We start from the raw sequence: 19,508 nt of genomic DNA, 5'->3' as shown, positions 1-19,508 counted from the left end.
AGTACCATGGCACTAACCTAGTACCATTAGCACCAATGGTAATGTGAATGTGACATTGACAAACACAAGTTGCAATAAACAATCATTCACTATGTCAAGCCTAAAAAGCAAAAGACACTGCATGGGTTCTTTAAACCCATTCATGAGGCTGAACCTGATCAATATACTAAAGCCAATCAGGTTGAATCAGAATTGTCAACTGAACTGTCAGAGTTATCACCGTTGCCTTCTACCAGTGCTGCCACTACCACCTCAGGTCCAGTCTGGAACACTAGAAATTACATTTGTGATGATGTCAGCATTGGTACACAGGTAAGTTGACTCTTCATTATATTAATTTTGTATTCAAAATCATACAAACACTCTGACGAGTTTTAGACTGAATATTCACTGCTGCTAGTGATTGTAGGCCTACAGCCACAGGATGATAGGCCTGCTCTGTGAAGTACAGCTCTAAGCCTTTCTCTTCGAAGTTATTGTACTCTCATAACAAACTTTCCTATGTGCAAAATAACTTGATTAGAACTATGTCTTTCTGTCTCTGTTAGATAAATGCTGAAACCAAAAAATGTCTTCTTGAGAATGCCTAGAAGCCAGGGAGTGATTATGTTTTCCCCTGGTGTGGTCCAAGAAAGCTGCATTTTCAGGATCGTTGGCTTTCACAGTGGAGATGGCTACTCTACAGTCAACATGCAAAAGGTGCTTTCTGCAAGTACTGATATCTTTTTGCTCCTGATGATGCTGGTGTTGAAAGCCAGAAATTGGGACAACTAGTGAAATTGCCATACACAAACTGGAAGAAGGCTGTTAAAGACTTCAAGGCACATGAATTGAAACAGTACCATCAAGACAGCAAAGAAAAAGCTAACAGTTTTCTACAGATCAAAAACACAAGTTCATCTGTGCACTTGCAGCTTGATGCAACTTACAAGCAAGAAATTGAACAGAACTGGCAATATTTAATGTCTATTATTGATTATGTATTGCTGTGTGGGAGACAGGGTTTAGCTTTGAGGGGAAAATATGATTCTGGTCCAATGTGTGTTGGTGAAACTGATGAGAAGCCCATCGATAATGATGGGAATTTTTGGGCAATTTTGCACTACAGGGCAAAGGGTGATGTCAAGCTTTCAGCACGCCTTAAGAGTACAAAGAATACTACATATCTGAGTCCTCAAATTCAAAATGAAATCATCAGTGCCTGTCATACTCATGTTCTTGATGCTTTGGTCAACATGGTTAATGCTGCAAAGTGTTTCTCAATATTAGCTGATGAAAGAACAGATATTTCAGGCACTGAACAGTTTTCGCTGTGTGTTAGATATTTGCATGCCAATGACAACTCTGTTGCAATCTGTACCTGATTATGATGTGACAGGCAGAAACTTGGCTGATGTTATCATAACCAATCTGACAAAACATGGTATTGACATGGCTTATCTGCAAAGACAAGGGTACGACGGTGCTGCCTCTGTGAGTGGGAAATTCAATGGTGTCCAGAGACACACAACTGATAAATTCTCACTTGCACCCTATGTACACTGCAGTGCTCATTCCCTAAACTTGGCAATTTCTGATGCTTGTAAAGAAGTTCCTGTGTGAAATTGCATGGGAGTAATTTCTAGCATTGAAAACTTTCTCAATACATCCAAATGAAAGCACATGAATTGAAAAAAAAGTTTGAAAGGTCTCTGCCCCACCCGGTGGGTTGAAAAACATGACTCGGTCATTGTCTTTCTAGAATTAATCCATGCACTTGCAGATGCCCTTGAGACCATATCAGGTTGGCAAGACAGAGATTCTGGCCATGCAAGCCAATCAACTGTTGTGTTCTATAACACAGCCAGAATTCATCATCATTCTACTTACCATTGCTAAATTGTTTTCCTTTAGTTTACCTCTGTACAACTTACTGCAGCAACAAATTATTTATTTAGGTGTTGTGATGCATCATGCAGAAATAGTGTAAGATTTAATCTGTTCACCCAGAAATAATACTGTGAATGAATTTAACAACATTTTCTGTGAGGCTCAAACTCTGTGTAGTGAGCTTCAAATTGACATCATAATGCCAAGGCAGGCTAAAAAACAGATGTACCGTGCTAACCCACAAACCACTAGCCTTAAGGACTACTTTCGTATTGTTGTATTTGTACCATTTGTTGATCACTTTCTTTCACAAATATGTGACCGTCACAAAACTCTCCTTACAAACTTCATTTGTTTACTACCATCAGGATCTATCACAGAACAGTCAGAACCTACAGCACAACAATGTGACCAAATTAAAGAGTTGGTCAATATATACAAGGCTGACATTGACAGCACTTCACTAGCTGCAGTAGGTGAACTTAAAGTTTGATACAAATCACTTGCAAACAACAGACCAAAAAAATGTCATAGATGCATATGCAATGTGCAATGCAGAAATGTTCCCAGTCATTTCTAGGCTGTTTAAAATATTTGCCATGCTGCCTGTGTCAACGAGCTCAGTGGAACGTTCATTTTCAACTCTCAGAAGACTCAAAATGTATTTAAGAAATACCAACAGTGAAGATTAATTGAATGGCCTGGCCTCATTATACATTCACCGTGAAAAAGGGAGACGTGCCCTAAAGGTTTATCTGAAACAGAATGTAGGATAAAAAAATAAGGTACAACAGGTGGTACAGATTGGGAGGATTGCTGCTCAGAATCTCCAAGATGTGGTCGTTTACCTGCAGACTGTTTTTTAACTATTTTATTACGACGTTTAATTGGGAGTACCCATAATAAAGAAAGGGAAATTTTGGTTCCCACTGACCCCACCTACCACAGAGCCCTATAAGGGGACACACTACAGTGTCAAACTAGGACACTGCAGCAATGCCAGGGTTTTGTGTGCACTATACCCAAACACCAGCATCAGATACAATGTCCACAACACCTGTTGAGGACATTTAACAATGGTACTTGGTTGAATCTAACCCGAGTGGACCAGCCAATAAACCCAAGGGGGGGGGGGCACCCAAAAACTGCCCATCTACAGGAATTCAAGGCCAAAGTGGTGTGTTAGGGTTGGACCCCTCAACCACCAGGATTCTCTCCTCCCCTTCACAAGTTGCCATGCACGGCAAACACGTGGGATCTTTAGATCCCAGAGGAGGTAAACCTACCCTGGGAGGTCCCCTCATCACGTACAGGAATACACACTGAGGGGCACATCTATACTAAAAAAACGGGCTGACGACACAATGTGAATGAAAGTTTACATTTGTTTCATACTGAAAATGTATTTCTGATAGTTACTTCTCTCAGACTATCAATGTTATTTTTGTTCCCTAATCGCAACTGAAAAAATAAAATTCATGCTTATCACATCACTCTCAATGTCCCACAAATTTTGCACTGCTACTGAACATGTATATAGCACGTTACTAATTCTCCACCAGTAGTACTGAGCTACATATATTGGTACAACTAACTCCCTCTTGTGTTTCATATGCACTCCTCACTTTTGAGAACTGGTAGAATTTATATGAACAGCAGCAGCAGAATAAATAAATGGCAGGAAGTGTGTGAAAGAGGTAAGTACCTATGAGAAATACATTTTCAGTGTAAATAAAATGTTAACTTCCAATATTTCCATTCACACTAAGCTAGAATCCCATACTACAAAGGTGAAAGAGCTAGTGTAAATGCTTAACACTGAAATAAAGCAGAATGTAATGGCCCTGAACGAGTGGTTATGCTCTGAAATAAAACCAAAGCACACATGAAGCACCACACTACTTCTGGAACAGGCATGCTCTCCACCTTAGAAGAAAGAAGTGAACTTGATACTGCATAAGAAAGAGGATGGGAAAAAGTGAAATTCATTCTGAGAAGTACCATCTGTAATAAAAAAAACAACTGTATATACGCAGTTATGTCTAATCAGACAGATGAGGTTTTGCAACCTGTCTCCAGCATCAGGAGGTTGAGGGTTACACAAGACAAAAGTGAAAGAGTAGCATAAACATTATGGCTATCGTGTGTATGTTGTGTTACATATACACATGAACCCCAACCATGAGCATACATACATCAAGCAACCGGGATTATGAAAAGGAATTAAGCCTACAGCCAAAACAAAAAAAACAACCACCATAGGAACAAGAAACACATCAAACAAAACTCTACATTATAGAGTCATGGCATTGCCTCATCTCAACTGTTAAAATAAAACAATATCTATATTAATAGTAGAAATCTTAACTCATCCAACCATAGACACAGGGAAGACACATCCTGCATTTAGAATTAGGAGGAAGATATGAAACATCTGCTCAACCATATGGGAAGATGTATACATGTCTGGTATCACAAGCAAAACCCCATACAGGCTGGACCTATTCTGACCAACAATTGTTCACATGAGAACAAACATCCAGGGGAAATAGGATGAAGAATGAGGAAAACCAGCTTTGTTTCTTCTCACTGAGAGGATAATTGTATATATGTATGGCAAGTCTACAATGTACTCAGGAGAAAGCCCCTATATTCCAACACCCCAGTAATTAGGAAGTGGTAAGAACTCCATAGTTCCACTTGGAGAAAAGAGGTAGGGAGAATAAATGTCTCAGGAAGTCTAGAAGAACATTATACTGGAGAAGTGCAGTGGGTGACCACTATTCTCTATTCTGAAAAGTATACTGTCACCAGTTTATGCAATTAAGGGATCACAAATCCCCTTCTGCTTTACTCAAGAAAATCCATGAGAAATGGTCTACTAGTGAGTGAAACGTACGGCTATAGAGAAACAAACATATACACCACTGAGCATGCCACTAGTGATCTTGCAGAATACTACACCTCACCAGTGAACATTATAGCAATATCTGTAAACAGTGCAGGTGTAAAACAAAACATTCCACCAGACAACCACAGAGTGATATTACATAAGCAGTGTTAAAAAAAAAACATTAATGAAATGATGTGAAAAGACTTACTCCAGCAAAAGGCAAGTGGACATATGCAGAAGTGCTATAAGAGAGAGATGATGTTCATTCACAGAAGATACAGCCAGTCTGTGCAGGTTATGAGTGATAAAGATATTGGTAGCAGTCCACATTCTGGTATAAACGATCTCCTCTGAAGGATAGTGAAAGCAAGCAGCCAGAGACATGGTAATATGGCAAATTTGATGAGAAGAAGAAATATGGAGATGATGGCCTTCTATGAACAAGTCTGGATAAGCCAGTTGAATGAGTTGACAGTTAAGATGACAAGGAATATATCACTGGAAACAGAAGGATTTCAGAAAATAAAAATTCAGAAAATTGAACTCAAAAAGGAGGCAGTACATGCCAATTAGCACCATAAGGAATGATCCAGACAAAGAAGCTAATTAAGATCAGAATGAGAACACAGTTGGGAGATGGAAAGCAAGGAAATGGGTCTGAAGTTCAAACCACTTTCATGGGCAGTCTTGGAGAGGAAGAAGTCATGATACAGAATGACATAAGAGAAAAAGTAGAGGGTTCTGATAACATTAATGGCATAAATATACAATTGAAGGTATTCACACTAATGAGAGAAAATGAAATAGTTCTTGAGGGAGATGTTATATGGAATACATGAACAAAGATTGAAAGGAAGAATGTGAAAGAGACAAGACCGAGATCCCATTCAGGCAAATAAAGAAACAAGAAGGATGAAAGACAAGAAAAGAGTGTAAAAAGAAGGAAACTTGAAGAAACAGAAGGTGTTCAAACAAAGCTCTCAGGCACCTAGACATTGTCAAAGTGGACAATCCTTTCTCAAACAACCAGATGAGAAAAGTGGAGAAAATTAGTTACAGAAGGATGAAAAGAATAGAAACCACATTGAAGGTGGAAAGTAAATGGACAGGGAAGAAGGTCTTATGAATGGAGAAAGGAGAAGTGCAACATATGGAGTTAGACATAAAGCTGAGGCAAGGAACTTGACAAAATCTAAATGTGATTAAAGAGGATGGTAATGTCTTGATGAATGATGTCCAATCGAGGTTGACAGAGTAGAGACCATGACTAAAGTAAGAGTAGGGAATGTTACAGAAGTAAAAGTTGGAGCAGTAGGAACCACGGTTGCACCAGACAATATGGAGTCACCATAAAGACTAAATATGAGTTATTTTGAATTAGGGATAGAACTCTGGAGAGGAGCCCAATAGAGATTTAGACCCTTCCAATCTTGACTGAATACATACATTCTCAGAGATAGTGGTATGAAATGGGAAACTAAAAGTAAGTGGTGTTCCAAAGGGTCGAGAAGGGATACATAAGGTGTCTTCAGCTAGGAATACACATACCAAAGACCTGTGTATTGAAGAACTAAGCCACGGGGTGAATATTGTTCAAATGAGATAATCAATACGTAAACAAATTCAGTGTGCCAGGAACATGGCAATCTAAGACCACAAGTAAATATTAAAAGAACACATCTAAATATAGATTCTAGCAAGTCACTTGGTATGTTGAATGCAGCATTGCTTACAATTGGATGTTTGTGATGTCAAAATACCAAGTCTATAGTTTCATATGAATTAGCATCTCAAATTACTAATATTGACAAGCTAGAATATAAAATAAGAACTTTGTATTTTTTCATTTTACTATGATATGGCTTATGCACTGAATCAAATAGTAGCCCTGTCCATACTATGATATGGACAAATAGTAGCCCTGTCCACCTCTTTCCCTTCTTGGAAACAGTCCCTCATATACACTTGCTTCAATATATGACATGTGAATAACCAATCAACAGCTTGGAATATCCTCAGAGTGGTTTGACAGAAAGAGCTACATGCATCCAAAGGTTGTATTGTATTCCTATTTCTGGAGGGTTATCTCATGATGATTTCCATGAGAAATGCAATGGAACCACAATAATCATGGATAAGTGGGTTGATTGATTGATTTAGTGTTTTATGGCACAAAGCAGCGAGGCTATCTGCGCCAGACATTCGGTAAAAATGTAAAAAAAAATAAATAAAAAATAAATAAATGTAGTAATAGACATAAATGGAAATGAAGGTAAAACAAAAAAGTATAAAACCAATGTTGACACCTAGTCTACAATGTTAAGATAGAAGGCAGAGTACAAGAAGTTGTAAGGTATTCCCTCTAGCAAAAAGGTAATGATCATAACCCGCCAGGAAGACTAACAGGTAAGTTCAAGAACCACCGTCAGTCACCTGAAGTTGGTCTTTCCAGTCCTGGTTCCAGGTTATGTATCATAGCAACCAGTATCAAAATGTAAAAGAATAGAAGTTGTGAAAGATACATAGCAAAATTGTAACAATGAGTAGCCAAATGTCCAGTAAAAAGATAAAGTCAAGTAAATGGAGTAAAATTTGTAAAAGTAAATGAAGGTAAAAACAAAACAGCAATTAAAACAGAAAATGGTGTAAAAACCAATGGTGACATCCAGTCTTCAAAGTTGTAAAATATTTACTCTAGCAAAATGGTAATGATCATAACCTGCCAGCAAGATTAACAAGTACAAGAACCACAGTCAGTCACCTGAAGATGGCCTTTCCAGTCCTGGTTCCGGGTTATGTTGTCATAACAGCCATCATCAAAAGGTAAAATAAGAAAAGTGTTAAAAGACAAAAAGCAAAATCATAATAATGAGTAGCCAAATGTCCAGTAAAAAGATAAAAGTCAAGTAAATGGAGTAAAATTTGTAAAAGTAATTGAAGATAAAAGCAAAACGGCAATTAAAACAGAAAATGGCGTAAAAACCAATGTTGAGATCCAGTCAACAAAGTTGTAAAGAACTACCTGTAGCAGAATGGTAATGATCATAACCCCCCAGGAAGACTAACAGGTAAGTATAAAAACCACCGTCAGTCACCCGAAGTTGGTCTTTCCAGTCCTGGTTATGAGTCAATATGGCCAGTACTAAAAAGTTAAGTAGTAAAAGTGTGAAATGATATGCAGCAAAAGTATAATAACAACTCGCCAGGACGACTAACAAGTAGTTCAAACGGATAGTTCAAACAGTAGCGTTAGTCACCTGAAGTTGGCCTTTCCAGTCCTGGTGTCGAGTTATTTAATGTTCTAGCCATTGTCCAATGTCAAATTGAAGGAGATAGATTAAAACTGTAAAAAAGGAACCACAATTAAAAAGGTGTAATGAATAAATATGCAACACTTAAATGAGATTAAAAAGATTAATGGCCATTAAAAAATTAAAAACATTATCAAGGTGGACAGAGTCACCATCACCAATAACTCTGTCCAATGTTACAGACTGACCCTGGGAAAAAATATGTTTAAAATATTGCCGCCGTTGAGAATTGTAACGATGGCAAAAAAGTAAAACGTGGCTGATAGTGATTTGAGTGTTACACAAACTACACATTGGTGCATCAGTTCCAGATAAAAGAAAATGATGAGTTAAAAAACTGTGACCAATGCGTAGCCTAGTGAGAACAACTTCCTCCTTCCAAACTTTACGGAAGCTAGATGGCCAAAGTCCAATTTTGGGTTTGATTTGAAAAAGTTTGTTGTCACGTTGCTCACTCCAAGTGAACTGCCAGCTGGCACGGAACCGAGCCTTGAATACAGAACCATAGTCCATGTACGGAATAAGAACAGTGGTGATAGTGCCAGAGCAGATAGATTTGATTGCCATGTCTGCAAGCGCATTCCTGCAAATACCAACATGGCCTGGTATCCAGAAAAACTGGATTGAAGTAGCTGCTAATGAGAAATGGGCCAGTCGGTTTCGAATATCAGGGAGAATAGGATGTGAGCTAACGTGTAGCAATTCCAAGGCAAGTATAGAACTAAGCGAATCAGTATAAATAGTGCAGTTGGAGTACTGCTCAGCTGCAATATGATCCAGGGCAAGAGATATGGCATACAGTTCAGCAGTGAGCACAGAAGCTGTAGAAGGGATTCTGCGTGCAACTACTGACCCATAGCAAACCATAGCAGAGCCCACTGAATTACCTGATTTGGAACCATCTGTATAAATGGGAACTGAATGATTGTTTGAAAGATATTCATTGAATAAAAGATGGTACTTCCAATCTAGAGTATCTGCCTTTTTTAGGTGACTGAAAGAAAGGTCACATTTGGGGGCTGTAATAAGCCATGGTGGGATGGGCCAACCTGTGGAATCTGCAATGTTATCCAAGGACAGACCCAATTCATCCAATTGCGCCCGAGTGCGAAGGCCAAACGGAGCAATGACAGATCGTCTGTTCTGAAAAAGTACTGCCCACCGAGGAAGGAAAACAGATTTCCAGGTGGGATGCTTTGGTAAGGAATGAAGTTTTGAAGTATATTGTAAAGATAGTTGCAAATGGCGAAGGTGTAGAGAAGGTTCATGAGATTCAATGTATATACTTTGAACTGGAGAGATACGGAAAGCCCCAGTGCAGAGTCAAGTCCTTGGTGATGAATGGGGTCCAGCATCTTTAAGGCGAGGAATCTGGCAGAGCCATAGACCATTGATCCATAATCGAGTTTCGATCTAATAAGAGCACGATATACCTTTAACATTGAACAGCGATCTGCCCCCCAACTGGTAGAAGAGAGAACACGGAGGATGTTCAGTGCTCTTGTGCATTTGACCCGAAGCTGCTTTAAGTGTGGTATAAAGGTCAGTTTATGATCAAAGATAAGCACCAAGAACTTGGACTCCGGGACCACTGGCAGCAAAACTTCACCGATATGAAGTTCAGGATCAGGGTGAATACCCCGTCGACGGCAAAAGTGCATGCATACAGTTTTGGAGAGAGAGAAATTAAAGCCGTTCTCCAGAGTCCACTTCTGTACACAATTGAGGGCGGTTTGTAGTTGCCGCTCAATATATCTCATGTTTGACGACTGACATGATATGTGAAAGTCGTTGACATACAGCCCATTCGCAACAGTGAGAGGGAGTTGTTCATTTATGGCATTTATCTTTATACTGAAGAGTGTAACACTCAATACACAGCCTAGAGGGACTCCAAGTTCCTGTACAAAAGAACGGGAAAGTGTCGAACCCACACGAACTTGGAATCTCCTGTCCATTAAAAATTTTTTAATAAACATGGGTAAATGGCCACGTAATCCATATATATGGAAGTCTCGCAAAACGCCATACCTCCATGTTGCATCGTAAGCCTTCTCTATGCCAAAGAATATTGAAAAAAGATGTTGGCATTTGAGAAAGTCTTCTCTGATTGATGTTTCAAGTCAAATTAGGTAGTTCGTGGTGGAGTGCTGTCAACGTAACCCACACTGGGTGGGCGAGAGGAGGTTGTTTGATTCAAGGAACCAAACAAGACAAGCATTAACCATCATTTCTAATGTCTTACAGAGACAGCTTGTCAAAGCAATTGGACGGTAGTTTGAAGGAATCTTGGGATCTTTCCCTGGCTTAGAGAAAGGTTATATAATAGCCTGGTGCCAGGCATCAGGAAAAACATTCTCCTGCCAGATCCGGTTGAAAACAATCAGAAGGACATCAAGAGAAGCAGGAGATAGATGGTGCAGCATGTCATAATGAATATCATCAGGTCCAACAGACGCACTAGCAGACCGATGAAGGGCGATTTTTAGTTCCACCAGGGTAAAGGGACAATTAATTGTCAAAGAAACAGTCAGTTCGAAAGGAAAGAGGTGTTCACTCTGCTCGAGTCTTGATGGCCAGGAAGATGGAGGAACAAGCAGAAGTGCTAGATACCCGGCAAAAGCTTTCACCTAGCAATGTTCCGAACATCAGTCACCTCCTGACCATCAGAGTAAGATCGAGAGGGGGATAGAATTGTAGTGCCTATTAACCTTTCGAATCCTGTCCCATATGATCTTGGAACTGGTGGTAGAAGATATGCTGGTTGTGAACTTAATCCAAGATTCCTTCTGGCTTTGACGTCTTACCCACCTAGCATGTGCACGGGCCCGTTGGAAAGCAACACGGTTTGAAATTGTGGGATATCTACGAAAAGTATCCCAGGCCCGCTTTTGAGCCTTCCATGCTAAGTGACAAGCAGGATTCCACCACGAACAAGGATATCGTGAAAAACGTGTCGAGGTTTTAGGAATACACTGAGCAGCTGCATGTGTAATACAGTCAGTTACCGCTGCTACACAGTCGTCTATTGATGGCTCATTTACGATGGCAGGATCAAGTTCTGCGAGAGCAGTGAAAGTGGACCAGTCTGCCTGATCCAGCTTTCACCGGGGCACGCGGGTAGGGTGGCATCGACCACGGCCAGTCTCTCTCAAAAGGATCGGAAAATGATCACTGCCTAGTGGATTACTGTCGACCCTCCATGAAAAATGGGAGAATAATGAAGGGGAGCAAACTGAGAGATCAATAGCGGAAAAGGACTGACTAGGTGCATGAAAGTAAGTGGAAGAACCAGTATTGAAAAGAGAAAGATTGTGATCAGAGAGCATCCGCTCTACAGATCAGCCCCTCCCATCAATAATAGTACTTCCCCAGAGGGGATGATGTCCATTAAAATCCCCTAGGATTAGAAATGGAGATGGCAATTGTTCAACGAGATAATCAAGATCTGATTGATCATATGTCTTTCCAGGGGACAGGTACAGAGAACAAACAGTGATGGTATGACCCAAGGAAACACGGATGGCAACAGCCTCTGAGGGTGTGTTGAGTGACAAAGACAGGGTGGGCACGTGTTGATCAACCAACAGTGCCACCCTTCCATGTACTCGACCATCACACAACCTGTCATTTCTGTACAGAGAAAACTGCTCTTCAAAAATGGAGACAGTATCAGCAGTTTTGAGAAATGTTTTTTGTAAAGAAAGACAAACAGGATGGTAGGAAGCAATCAGCATTTTGATATCATCCACATTAGAACGTAAATTTCGACAGTTCCATTGTATCAAGGTGGCCATTTTTAAGAATGGGTAGGTGAAGTGGCTGGAGAACCCTTCAGTTTACGACCACGTCGTTTTTCTTTACTGTCTTTAGTCGGAGGAGGTCTATCAACCTCCATGGATCCTGCTCTAAGTCGGGTGGGCAGGTTTTTGTTAGTGGAAGGGGAATCCAGTGACTGAGAACGCGAACGAATAGTTGTTTTGTCTCTTGTGGTGGGAGAAAAAGATGTATCAGAAGAAATGCCCGTATTTGAAACTGAAGGACGTGGATCTTGAGGTTTGTTGGAAGGTATGGGAGGAACAGAGATGGGTGTGGAAGTCGATTCATCAACCTTTTTTAACCACGGAGGTCAAAAGGCTTTTCATTTGTTTTCAAAACGACTCTTTTGGAGGCACAGAGAGATCTGTCTGCACTCCCACTGAAGTTGTGGAATGAAGTGCAGCAACATATGTCCGAGATGGAGATGTGGACAGCAATTTCCAAGCCTCAGGATAACTAATGTTATGTGTCGTTTTCAAACGCTGCACCTCTTTTCCTCCAACCATTTTGGGCAAGAATGAAAGTAAGAGGGTGAGAACCATTGCAGTTTACGCAATGTGGGTTCATGTCACAGTCAGAGGCATCGTGGTCCTTGCCTCCACAACGAGCACATGTCAGGGAACCACGACAAGATGTCTTTGAGTGGCCGAATCTCTGACATTGGAAACATCGAAGAGAGTTTGGTATGTATGGCCGAACCCTGTAAATGAGATAACCTGCCTTGATGGTGGCAGGTGCACGTGGTGAAGTAAATGTTAAAACGAGGGTATTTGTTGGCAGTGTAACTCCATCTTTGCAAGAAACTCCTTGAGTGGAGAAACCAGCGAGAATCTCTGACTCGGGAACGTTCTTCAAATCCCTTTCAACAATAACTCCTCGTGAAGAATTCAAGGTAGCATGGGGTGTAACCTCAATAGGTATATCCCCAATTGCCTTTGAATTCAAGAGGAGTTCACTGTGTTGGGATGTGGATGTTTCAACCAATATGTCACCAGATCGAAGTTTCTTTACTGATTTTGGAGAGCCAGCAAGTCCCTCTAGTGCCTTTTGAATAAAAAAAGGGGACATTTGCCCTAAAGGTTTTCCAAAGAGAATGTAATATAAGAAAATGAGGTGCGTGTGTTACTGATGTTGAAGATTGCTGTTCTGAGTATTCAAGGCGTGGTCGCTACCCATTGACTGTTTTTTACAATTTTATTTAAATTTTTTAGAGGATCCATAGGAAAAAGAAAAAATTTCGGTACCCACTGACCCCACCCACCATGGAACCCTACAAGGGGACGCACTACAAAGTCACGCAAGGACAATGCAGCAATGCATTGAGCACTATACCCAAACACCAGCATCAGGCACAATGTCCACAACACCCGTTGAGAACTTCCAACACTGGTACTTGGTGGACTCTAGCCCAAGTGGACCAGCCGATTGACCCAAGGGGGGCCACCCAAAGGCGCCTCTACAGGAATTGAGGCCAAAGTGGTGTGTTAGGGTTGGACCCCTCAACCACCAGGATCCTCTCCTCCCCTTCACAGGTCGCCACGCACGGCAAACACGTGGGTGGATGTTTAGATCCCAGAGAAGGTAATCAGATAGAACAGAACCTTCCCTGGGAGGTCCCCTCACCACGTACAGGAATCCACACTGAGGGGGGATAAGTGGGAGTGTAAGGCTTGTAGCATGTGCAAATACTTTTGTATTTAGATAGCAGCATTGAGCAAGAATAAATAAATGTGTTTAGAGGTTATATACTGTATCGGAATTTAAATTTTTCACTAACAGCAAACTTACATAGCCTACAATTCAGGGAAAAATCTTTCACACCTTTTAAAAAAATAAAGCTATTATCTCTGTAACTGCCTACTAAACTACCAAAAATGAAAAATAAAAACTTGTATATCCAATTTGTTCTCTCTTTTAACACTGGATAAAACTTATTGGCACTTTTACATTAAAATATTAAGAGCTTAGAAACAGTTAAAGTCACTACTACGCTGAATCAATCTGCCTGAAGATGAACCAAATGACAAAGTTCATGATGACGAGACACCCACTTGAAATAAAAATGTATCTTTAGACTGCTGGTATGGGTATTAAAACTTTTATTAAAATAAAGCAGAAAATTACTTTATTTTAATAAAAGTTTTCATACCCATACCAGCAGTCTTGAGATACAAATGAGAAAGCTATATAATTATACAACTCAATCACTTGAAAATTAATTAACAACAGTTCAGAAATAGATACAATTGTCTCTACTATAAAAATCAGAAATTACAGAGAAAATAAAGAAAGAATAAGAGAAAATACATATTTTCTATGTTCCTTATGTAAGGTAAACTACATTTTTTATTTATTGTTAATTGTAATAACAGTATTTATTATATTATCTAGTTTGCTAAACGTTATGACATTTTGGAATTAATAATAATTATTACAATAAAAAATGTTTTGCAAAGTTAATTAAGTATATTTATTTAGAACTAACCCAAATTTCCTGAGATGGCTCAATTTTGTGACATATTACTGGGTTTACCAATGAGGATACAGAACTCATGAAACTATGTATTCTAATTTTTTTTGGTAGAAATGAAGACAACTATGTTTAATTAATTAGCTAAAGTAGTTACAAAATATAAACAAATATCTTAATCTAATCCCCAACACAAAACATTTCCATATATTTACCTCACTGTTTACTGAATGTGTCAATCACAAATTTTCAAAATTTTTAGTCTCACATAAGTAACTTGAACTGTTGAATTACCACATGAAAATTATCATTTTACTTACAGTAAGGGTTCCAAACTTAGGTAAATAAAAGAAGCTTTATATAAATTTTGTAAAAGATATTCTGAACCTGAATGCTTAACTGCAAGCATGTTTATGGGTTTAATTTTTAAATTAAGATAATTTTAGTAATGTGTTTGTCATTATGTTAAATACTTTATAAAACATTGTAACTTCAATAAATTAATTCTGTTTTGTTTGATAAATATCACACATCAGTCAACTTACTTTCAAAACTTGAAAATGTTCTCGTTGTAACGTTTCTTCAATTTCATTTTCATGTTTCACAGACTGACTTAGGCCTACAGATGACTTGAGACCTTCTAACATATCCTTGAAAAAGCCACCCGTTCGCTTCATTTCCGTGCGTTGCATGTTCTATTAACTATATCTCATAACATGTTAATGTTAGTAACTTCATTAATTTTTTTAACCACTAAAACTAAAGTAAAAGACAGAATACCAGTGAATACAGATTAGTTGTTGTTTTTTTATTTTTAGTTTCACGATTTGTTCTAATTTCAAACTCTAAAGTTAATGTGCCTGTCCTACAACTTACTAGTTAAACTGATAGTAAAAACAGCAGTGCAATACACGGTTAAATCAGTATATCTATAATGCTTTTATATCCTCTCAATAACAATGTACTGAGCAGACCAAATGGCACAATCATACAGCGGGAATAACATATACAACACACCCGTAGAAGTCAGTTTGTTTTCATTTTCTTCAGCCTTACAGTGCGTACAAATTACGCAGAGTCAGAAGTTCCGGAAGACACACACGCCCCTATTTCTAGAAATACTATTCGAATGAAATTTCTCTTGCACAGAATAGTAGTCTATTGTTTCTGAGCGATCTAATCGAAATGATAATTAATTAAATATATGTGTATAATAAACGATAGTTTTGCAAGGACGAAGAAATTTACAAGTAATTAGTGCAGCTGAGATAACGAATTTATAAATATTAAACGCCTTAAGCTTTTAAGAAATATTTGACACTCATTTGTTTTTAATACATAGAGTATAATTTTGATGATATACAAATGTTTGCTCTTAATCTAACAATCTTTATCTTTTTCGATTCCTGTAACCATATCTGTTTCATTTAATATTATATTAGAATCTTCATCAACTAAAGGTATCCCTTACTTTATAGATTTACAAACTTATCTACCACAAAAGCCAATAGCACATTTCACATCCAGGATGAGGTTATACAACTTCATTGGATGGATGAGAATACCTACCTTAGTTCACTTACACTATTTGCATTAAGCCTGTCAATGCGTATTAATTGTTCTAAACCCGTTTTCAATATTAAAGTTAGAATAAAGATACTAAAAAATGATAATGTTATAATCGAGAAATTTTGCCTAATATCAAGAGTCAAGGGTACGTTATTTATAAACATGATTAGACAACTAATATAGCTTGGAGATGACTTGTTTGTTTTTAATTTCGCGCAAAGCTACACAAAGACTATCTACGCTGACCGTCCATTCTTTAGCAGAGTAAAACTAGAAGGAAGTCAGCTAGTCGTCGCCACCCATCGCCAACTTTTGGGCGACTCTTTCATAAACGAATAGTGGGATTGGCCATAACTTCAAATGCACCCACGTTGGAGATGGCTTGAATGGATAATGAAAGAAACGTTATTACAAATGTACAACAGTTTTAAGTTAATGACATAAACGTGCCCTCTAGTGGCACAGCAGTATGTCTGCGGACTCACTCCGCTAGGAACCGGATTTCGATACCTGTGGTGGGCAGATCACAGACACCCCTTGTGTAAATTTGTGCTTAATTCCAATCAAAGAAACATAAACTTGTCGAAATATTGTACATTTGTAATAAAGTTTATTTTATTATTAATTCAGTCACCAATAAAACCTCATTTTTTGAAAAAGTGGATTAATTCTTCGCTTTGAAGTAACCACAGAATACGCCTCTTTGGAATGAGAAGATTAGCTGGTGTTGGACACAGTTGTTTAGTGCAGTTACTATTGTTATTTAATTTTTTTATGATTTAATATATATAATGATTATTTCGTTGTTTTTTCAAACATAAGTGTTAAAAATTAATCATTTTAAAGGTTTTCGTTTGTCGTGTGCGTGATTCAGATGTTGTAATATTTTTGACACCAAGTTACTAGAATCTTTGGTATTTTCTCGTCACCTCAAGTGAGAATTATTATATTATTTCGTCGTTCGCGTAACTTAGAAAAATTTCGATGCCTCATTAAACAATATTAAGGTGACCAAAACAGTGCAAGTCAAATGTAGTTCAATCAAAATTAGTTAAAGAGAGAGATCGTGAAGTTAGCAGCTGCATGAGTGATTAGCCATAACGGGCGATATTTTAATGCGAGTTTCATAGCTCAGTAAAGATAAGTGGAATAATTTGCCTTGTTCTAAAATAATTTAACCCGTCTGTAATTGTCGAACATGAGACAATTATTTGAAATTCAGGATATAACTATAGTAACGCATAGAGTAAGATAAGTGAATTATTCGCTGTCATTACTGTGATAATAGAAAAGGAAATGAGTTCCTCTTGTCCACTGGAATCTAGAGTGGTTGAATCCACCTAAGTGGGCTTTTGAGAAGAAAGAGAACGATTTGGAGTTTCAAATACAATTCTAATATCCACGGTGTAAAAAATTTTTCTACATGGTCAACTCATTTTAATTATGATTTTTTAAAAACTGTGCAATGCGTGATCTCCGTTTATTTTTGACTTTATCGTCGAGATACAGAAACCTACTCTTAAAGTATGCCAGCAAATACATATTGTAACGGATTGACAACATCTATATTAGTGCCTATATTTGTCTCAGTGTAGTTTTCTTTTTACCTGTGATGTACATTGCTGGCTAGCAGCAATGAGATGTACTCTGTATTTTATACATTCATTCAAGTGAACAGTGTAGTGAAAATATGATGTGCTTTGTATTTTATATATTCATCCAAGTGAACAGTACAGTGATAATAAGATGTACTCTGTATTTTATACATACATCCAAGTGAACAGTGTAGTTATAATAAGATGTTCTCTGTATTTTATACATACATTTAAGTGAACAGTGTAGTGAAAATAAAATGTGCTCTGTATTTTATACATTCATTCACGTGAACAGTGAAGTGAAACTAAGATGTATTCTATATTTTATAAATTCATCCAAGTAAACAGTGTAATGATAATAAGATGTACTCTGTATTTTATACATACATCGAAGTGAACAGTGTAGTTATAATAAGAAGTACTCTGTATTTTATACATTCATCCAAGTGAACAGTGTAGTGCAAATAAGATGTACTCTGTGCTTTATACATACATTCAAGTGAACAGTGAAGTGATAATAAGATGTACTCTGTATTTTATACATACATCCAAGTGAACAGTGTAGTGAAAATAAAATGTGCTCTGTATTTTATACATACATCCAAGTGAATAGTGTAGTGATAATAAGATGTACTCTGTATTTTATACATACATCGAAGTGAACAGTGTAGTTATAATAAGAAGTACTCTGTATTTTATACATTCATCCAAGTGAACAGTGTAGTGCAAATAAGATGTACTCTGTGCTTTATACATACATTCAAGTGAACAGTGTAGTGATAATAAGATGTACTCTGTATTTTATACATACATCCAAGTGAACAGTGTAGTGAAAATAAAATGTGCTCTGTATTTTATACATACATCCAAGGGAACAGTGTAGTGCAAATAAGATGTACTCTGTGCTTTATACATACATCCAAGTGAACAGTGTAGTGAAAATAAAATGTGCTCTGTATTTTATACATACATCCAAGTGAATAGTGTAGTTATAATAAGAAGTACTCTGTATTTTATACATTCATCCAAGTGAACAGTGTAGTGCAAATAAGATGTACTCTGTGCTTTATACATACATCCAAGTGAATAGTGTAGTTATAATAAGAAGTACTCTGTATTTTATACATTCATCCAAGTGAACAGTGTAGTGCAAATAAGATGTATTCTGTGCTTTATACATACATCCAAGTGAACAGTGTAGTGAAAATAAGATGTACTCTGTATTTTATACATACATCCAAGTGAACAGTGTAGTGAAAATAAGATGTACTCTGTATTTTATACATACATCCAAGTGAACAGTGTAGTGAAAATAAGATGTACTCTGTATTTTATAATACATCCAAGTGAACAGTACAGTGATAATAAGATGTACTCTGTATTTTATGCATACATCCAAGTGAACAGTGTAGTTATAATAAGATGTTCTCTGTATTTTATACATACATCCAAGTGAACAGTGTAGTGAAAATAAAATGTGCTCTGTATTTTATACATACATCCAAGTGAATAGTATAGTGAAAATAAGATGTACTCTGTATTTTATACATACATCCAAGTGAACAGTGTTGTAATATCAACATGTACTCTGTATTTTATACATACATCCAAGTGAACAGTGTAGTTATAATTTGTATTTTATACATACATCCAAGTGAACAGTGTAGTTATAATTTGTATTTTATACATACATCCAAGTGAACAGTGTAGTTATAATTTGTATTTTATACATACATCCAAGTGAACAGTGTAGTTATAATCTGTATTTTACACATACATCCAAGTGAACAGTGTAGTTATAATCTGTATTTTACACATACATCCAAGTGAATAGTGAAGTGAAAATAAGATGTACTCTGTATTTTATACATACATCCAAGTGTACAGTGTAGTGAAAATAAGATGTACTCTGTATTTTATAATACATCCAAGTGAACAATGCAGTGAAAATAAGATCTGCTCTGTATTTTATACATTCATTC

General features: G+C 37.5%; 1 protein-coding gene across 4 annotated transcripts in view; it reads right to left on the bottom strand.

Annotated features, from left to right (window-relative positions):
• LOC143223796 (syntaxin-binding protein 5-like) overlaps window positions 1–15,421 on the bottom strand; it is a 130,026-nt gene extending 114,605 nt beyond the window's left edge. For 3 of the 4 annotated variants that reach the window (XM_076452235.1, XM_076452232.1, XM_076452230.1), the window contains exon 1: window positions 14,908–15,416. In XM_076452235.1, the coding sequence (XP_076308350.1) occupies window positions 14,908–15,054 (147 nt within the window). In that variant the 5' untranslated portion in view covers window positions 15,055–15,416. Of the gene's footprint in view, window positions 1–14,907 lie in introns of all 4 variants that reach the window. The other variant, XM_076452233.1, reaches the window with a different exon arrangement.
• Window positions 15,422–19,508: the final 4,087 nt, after the last annotated feature.

The sequence above is a fragment of the Tachypleus tridentatus genome, chromosome 8 (genome assembly GCF_004210375.1).
Source record: "Tachypleus tridentatus isolate NWPU-2018 chromosome 8, ASM421037v1, whole genome shotgun sequence".
Taxonomy (NCBI): domain Eukaryota; kingdom Metazoa; phylum Arthropoda; class Merostomata; order Xiphosura; family Limulidae; genus Tachypleus; species Tachypleus tridentatus.
The sequence above is the reverse complement of the archived record's forward strand: the minus strand, read 5'-3'. Positions and strand labels throughout refer to the sequence as shown.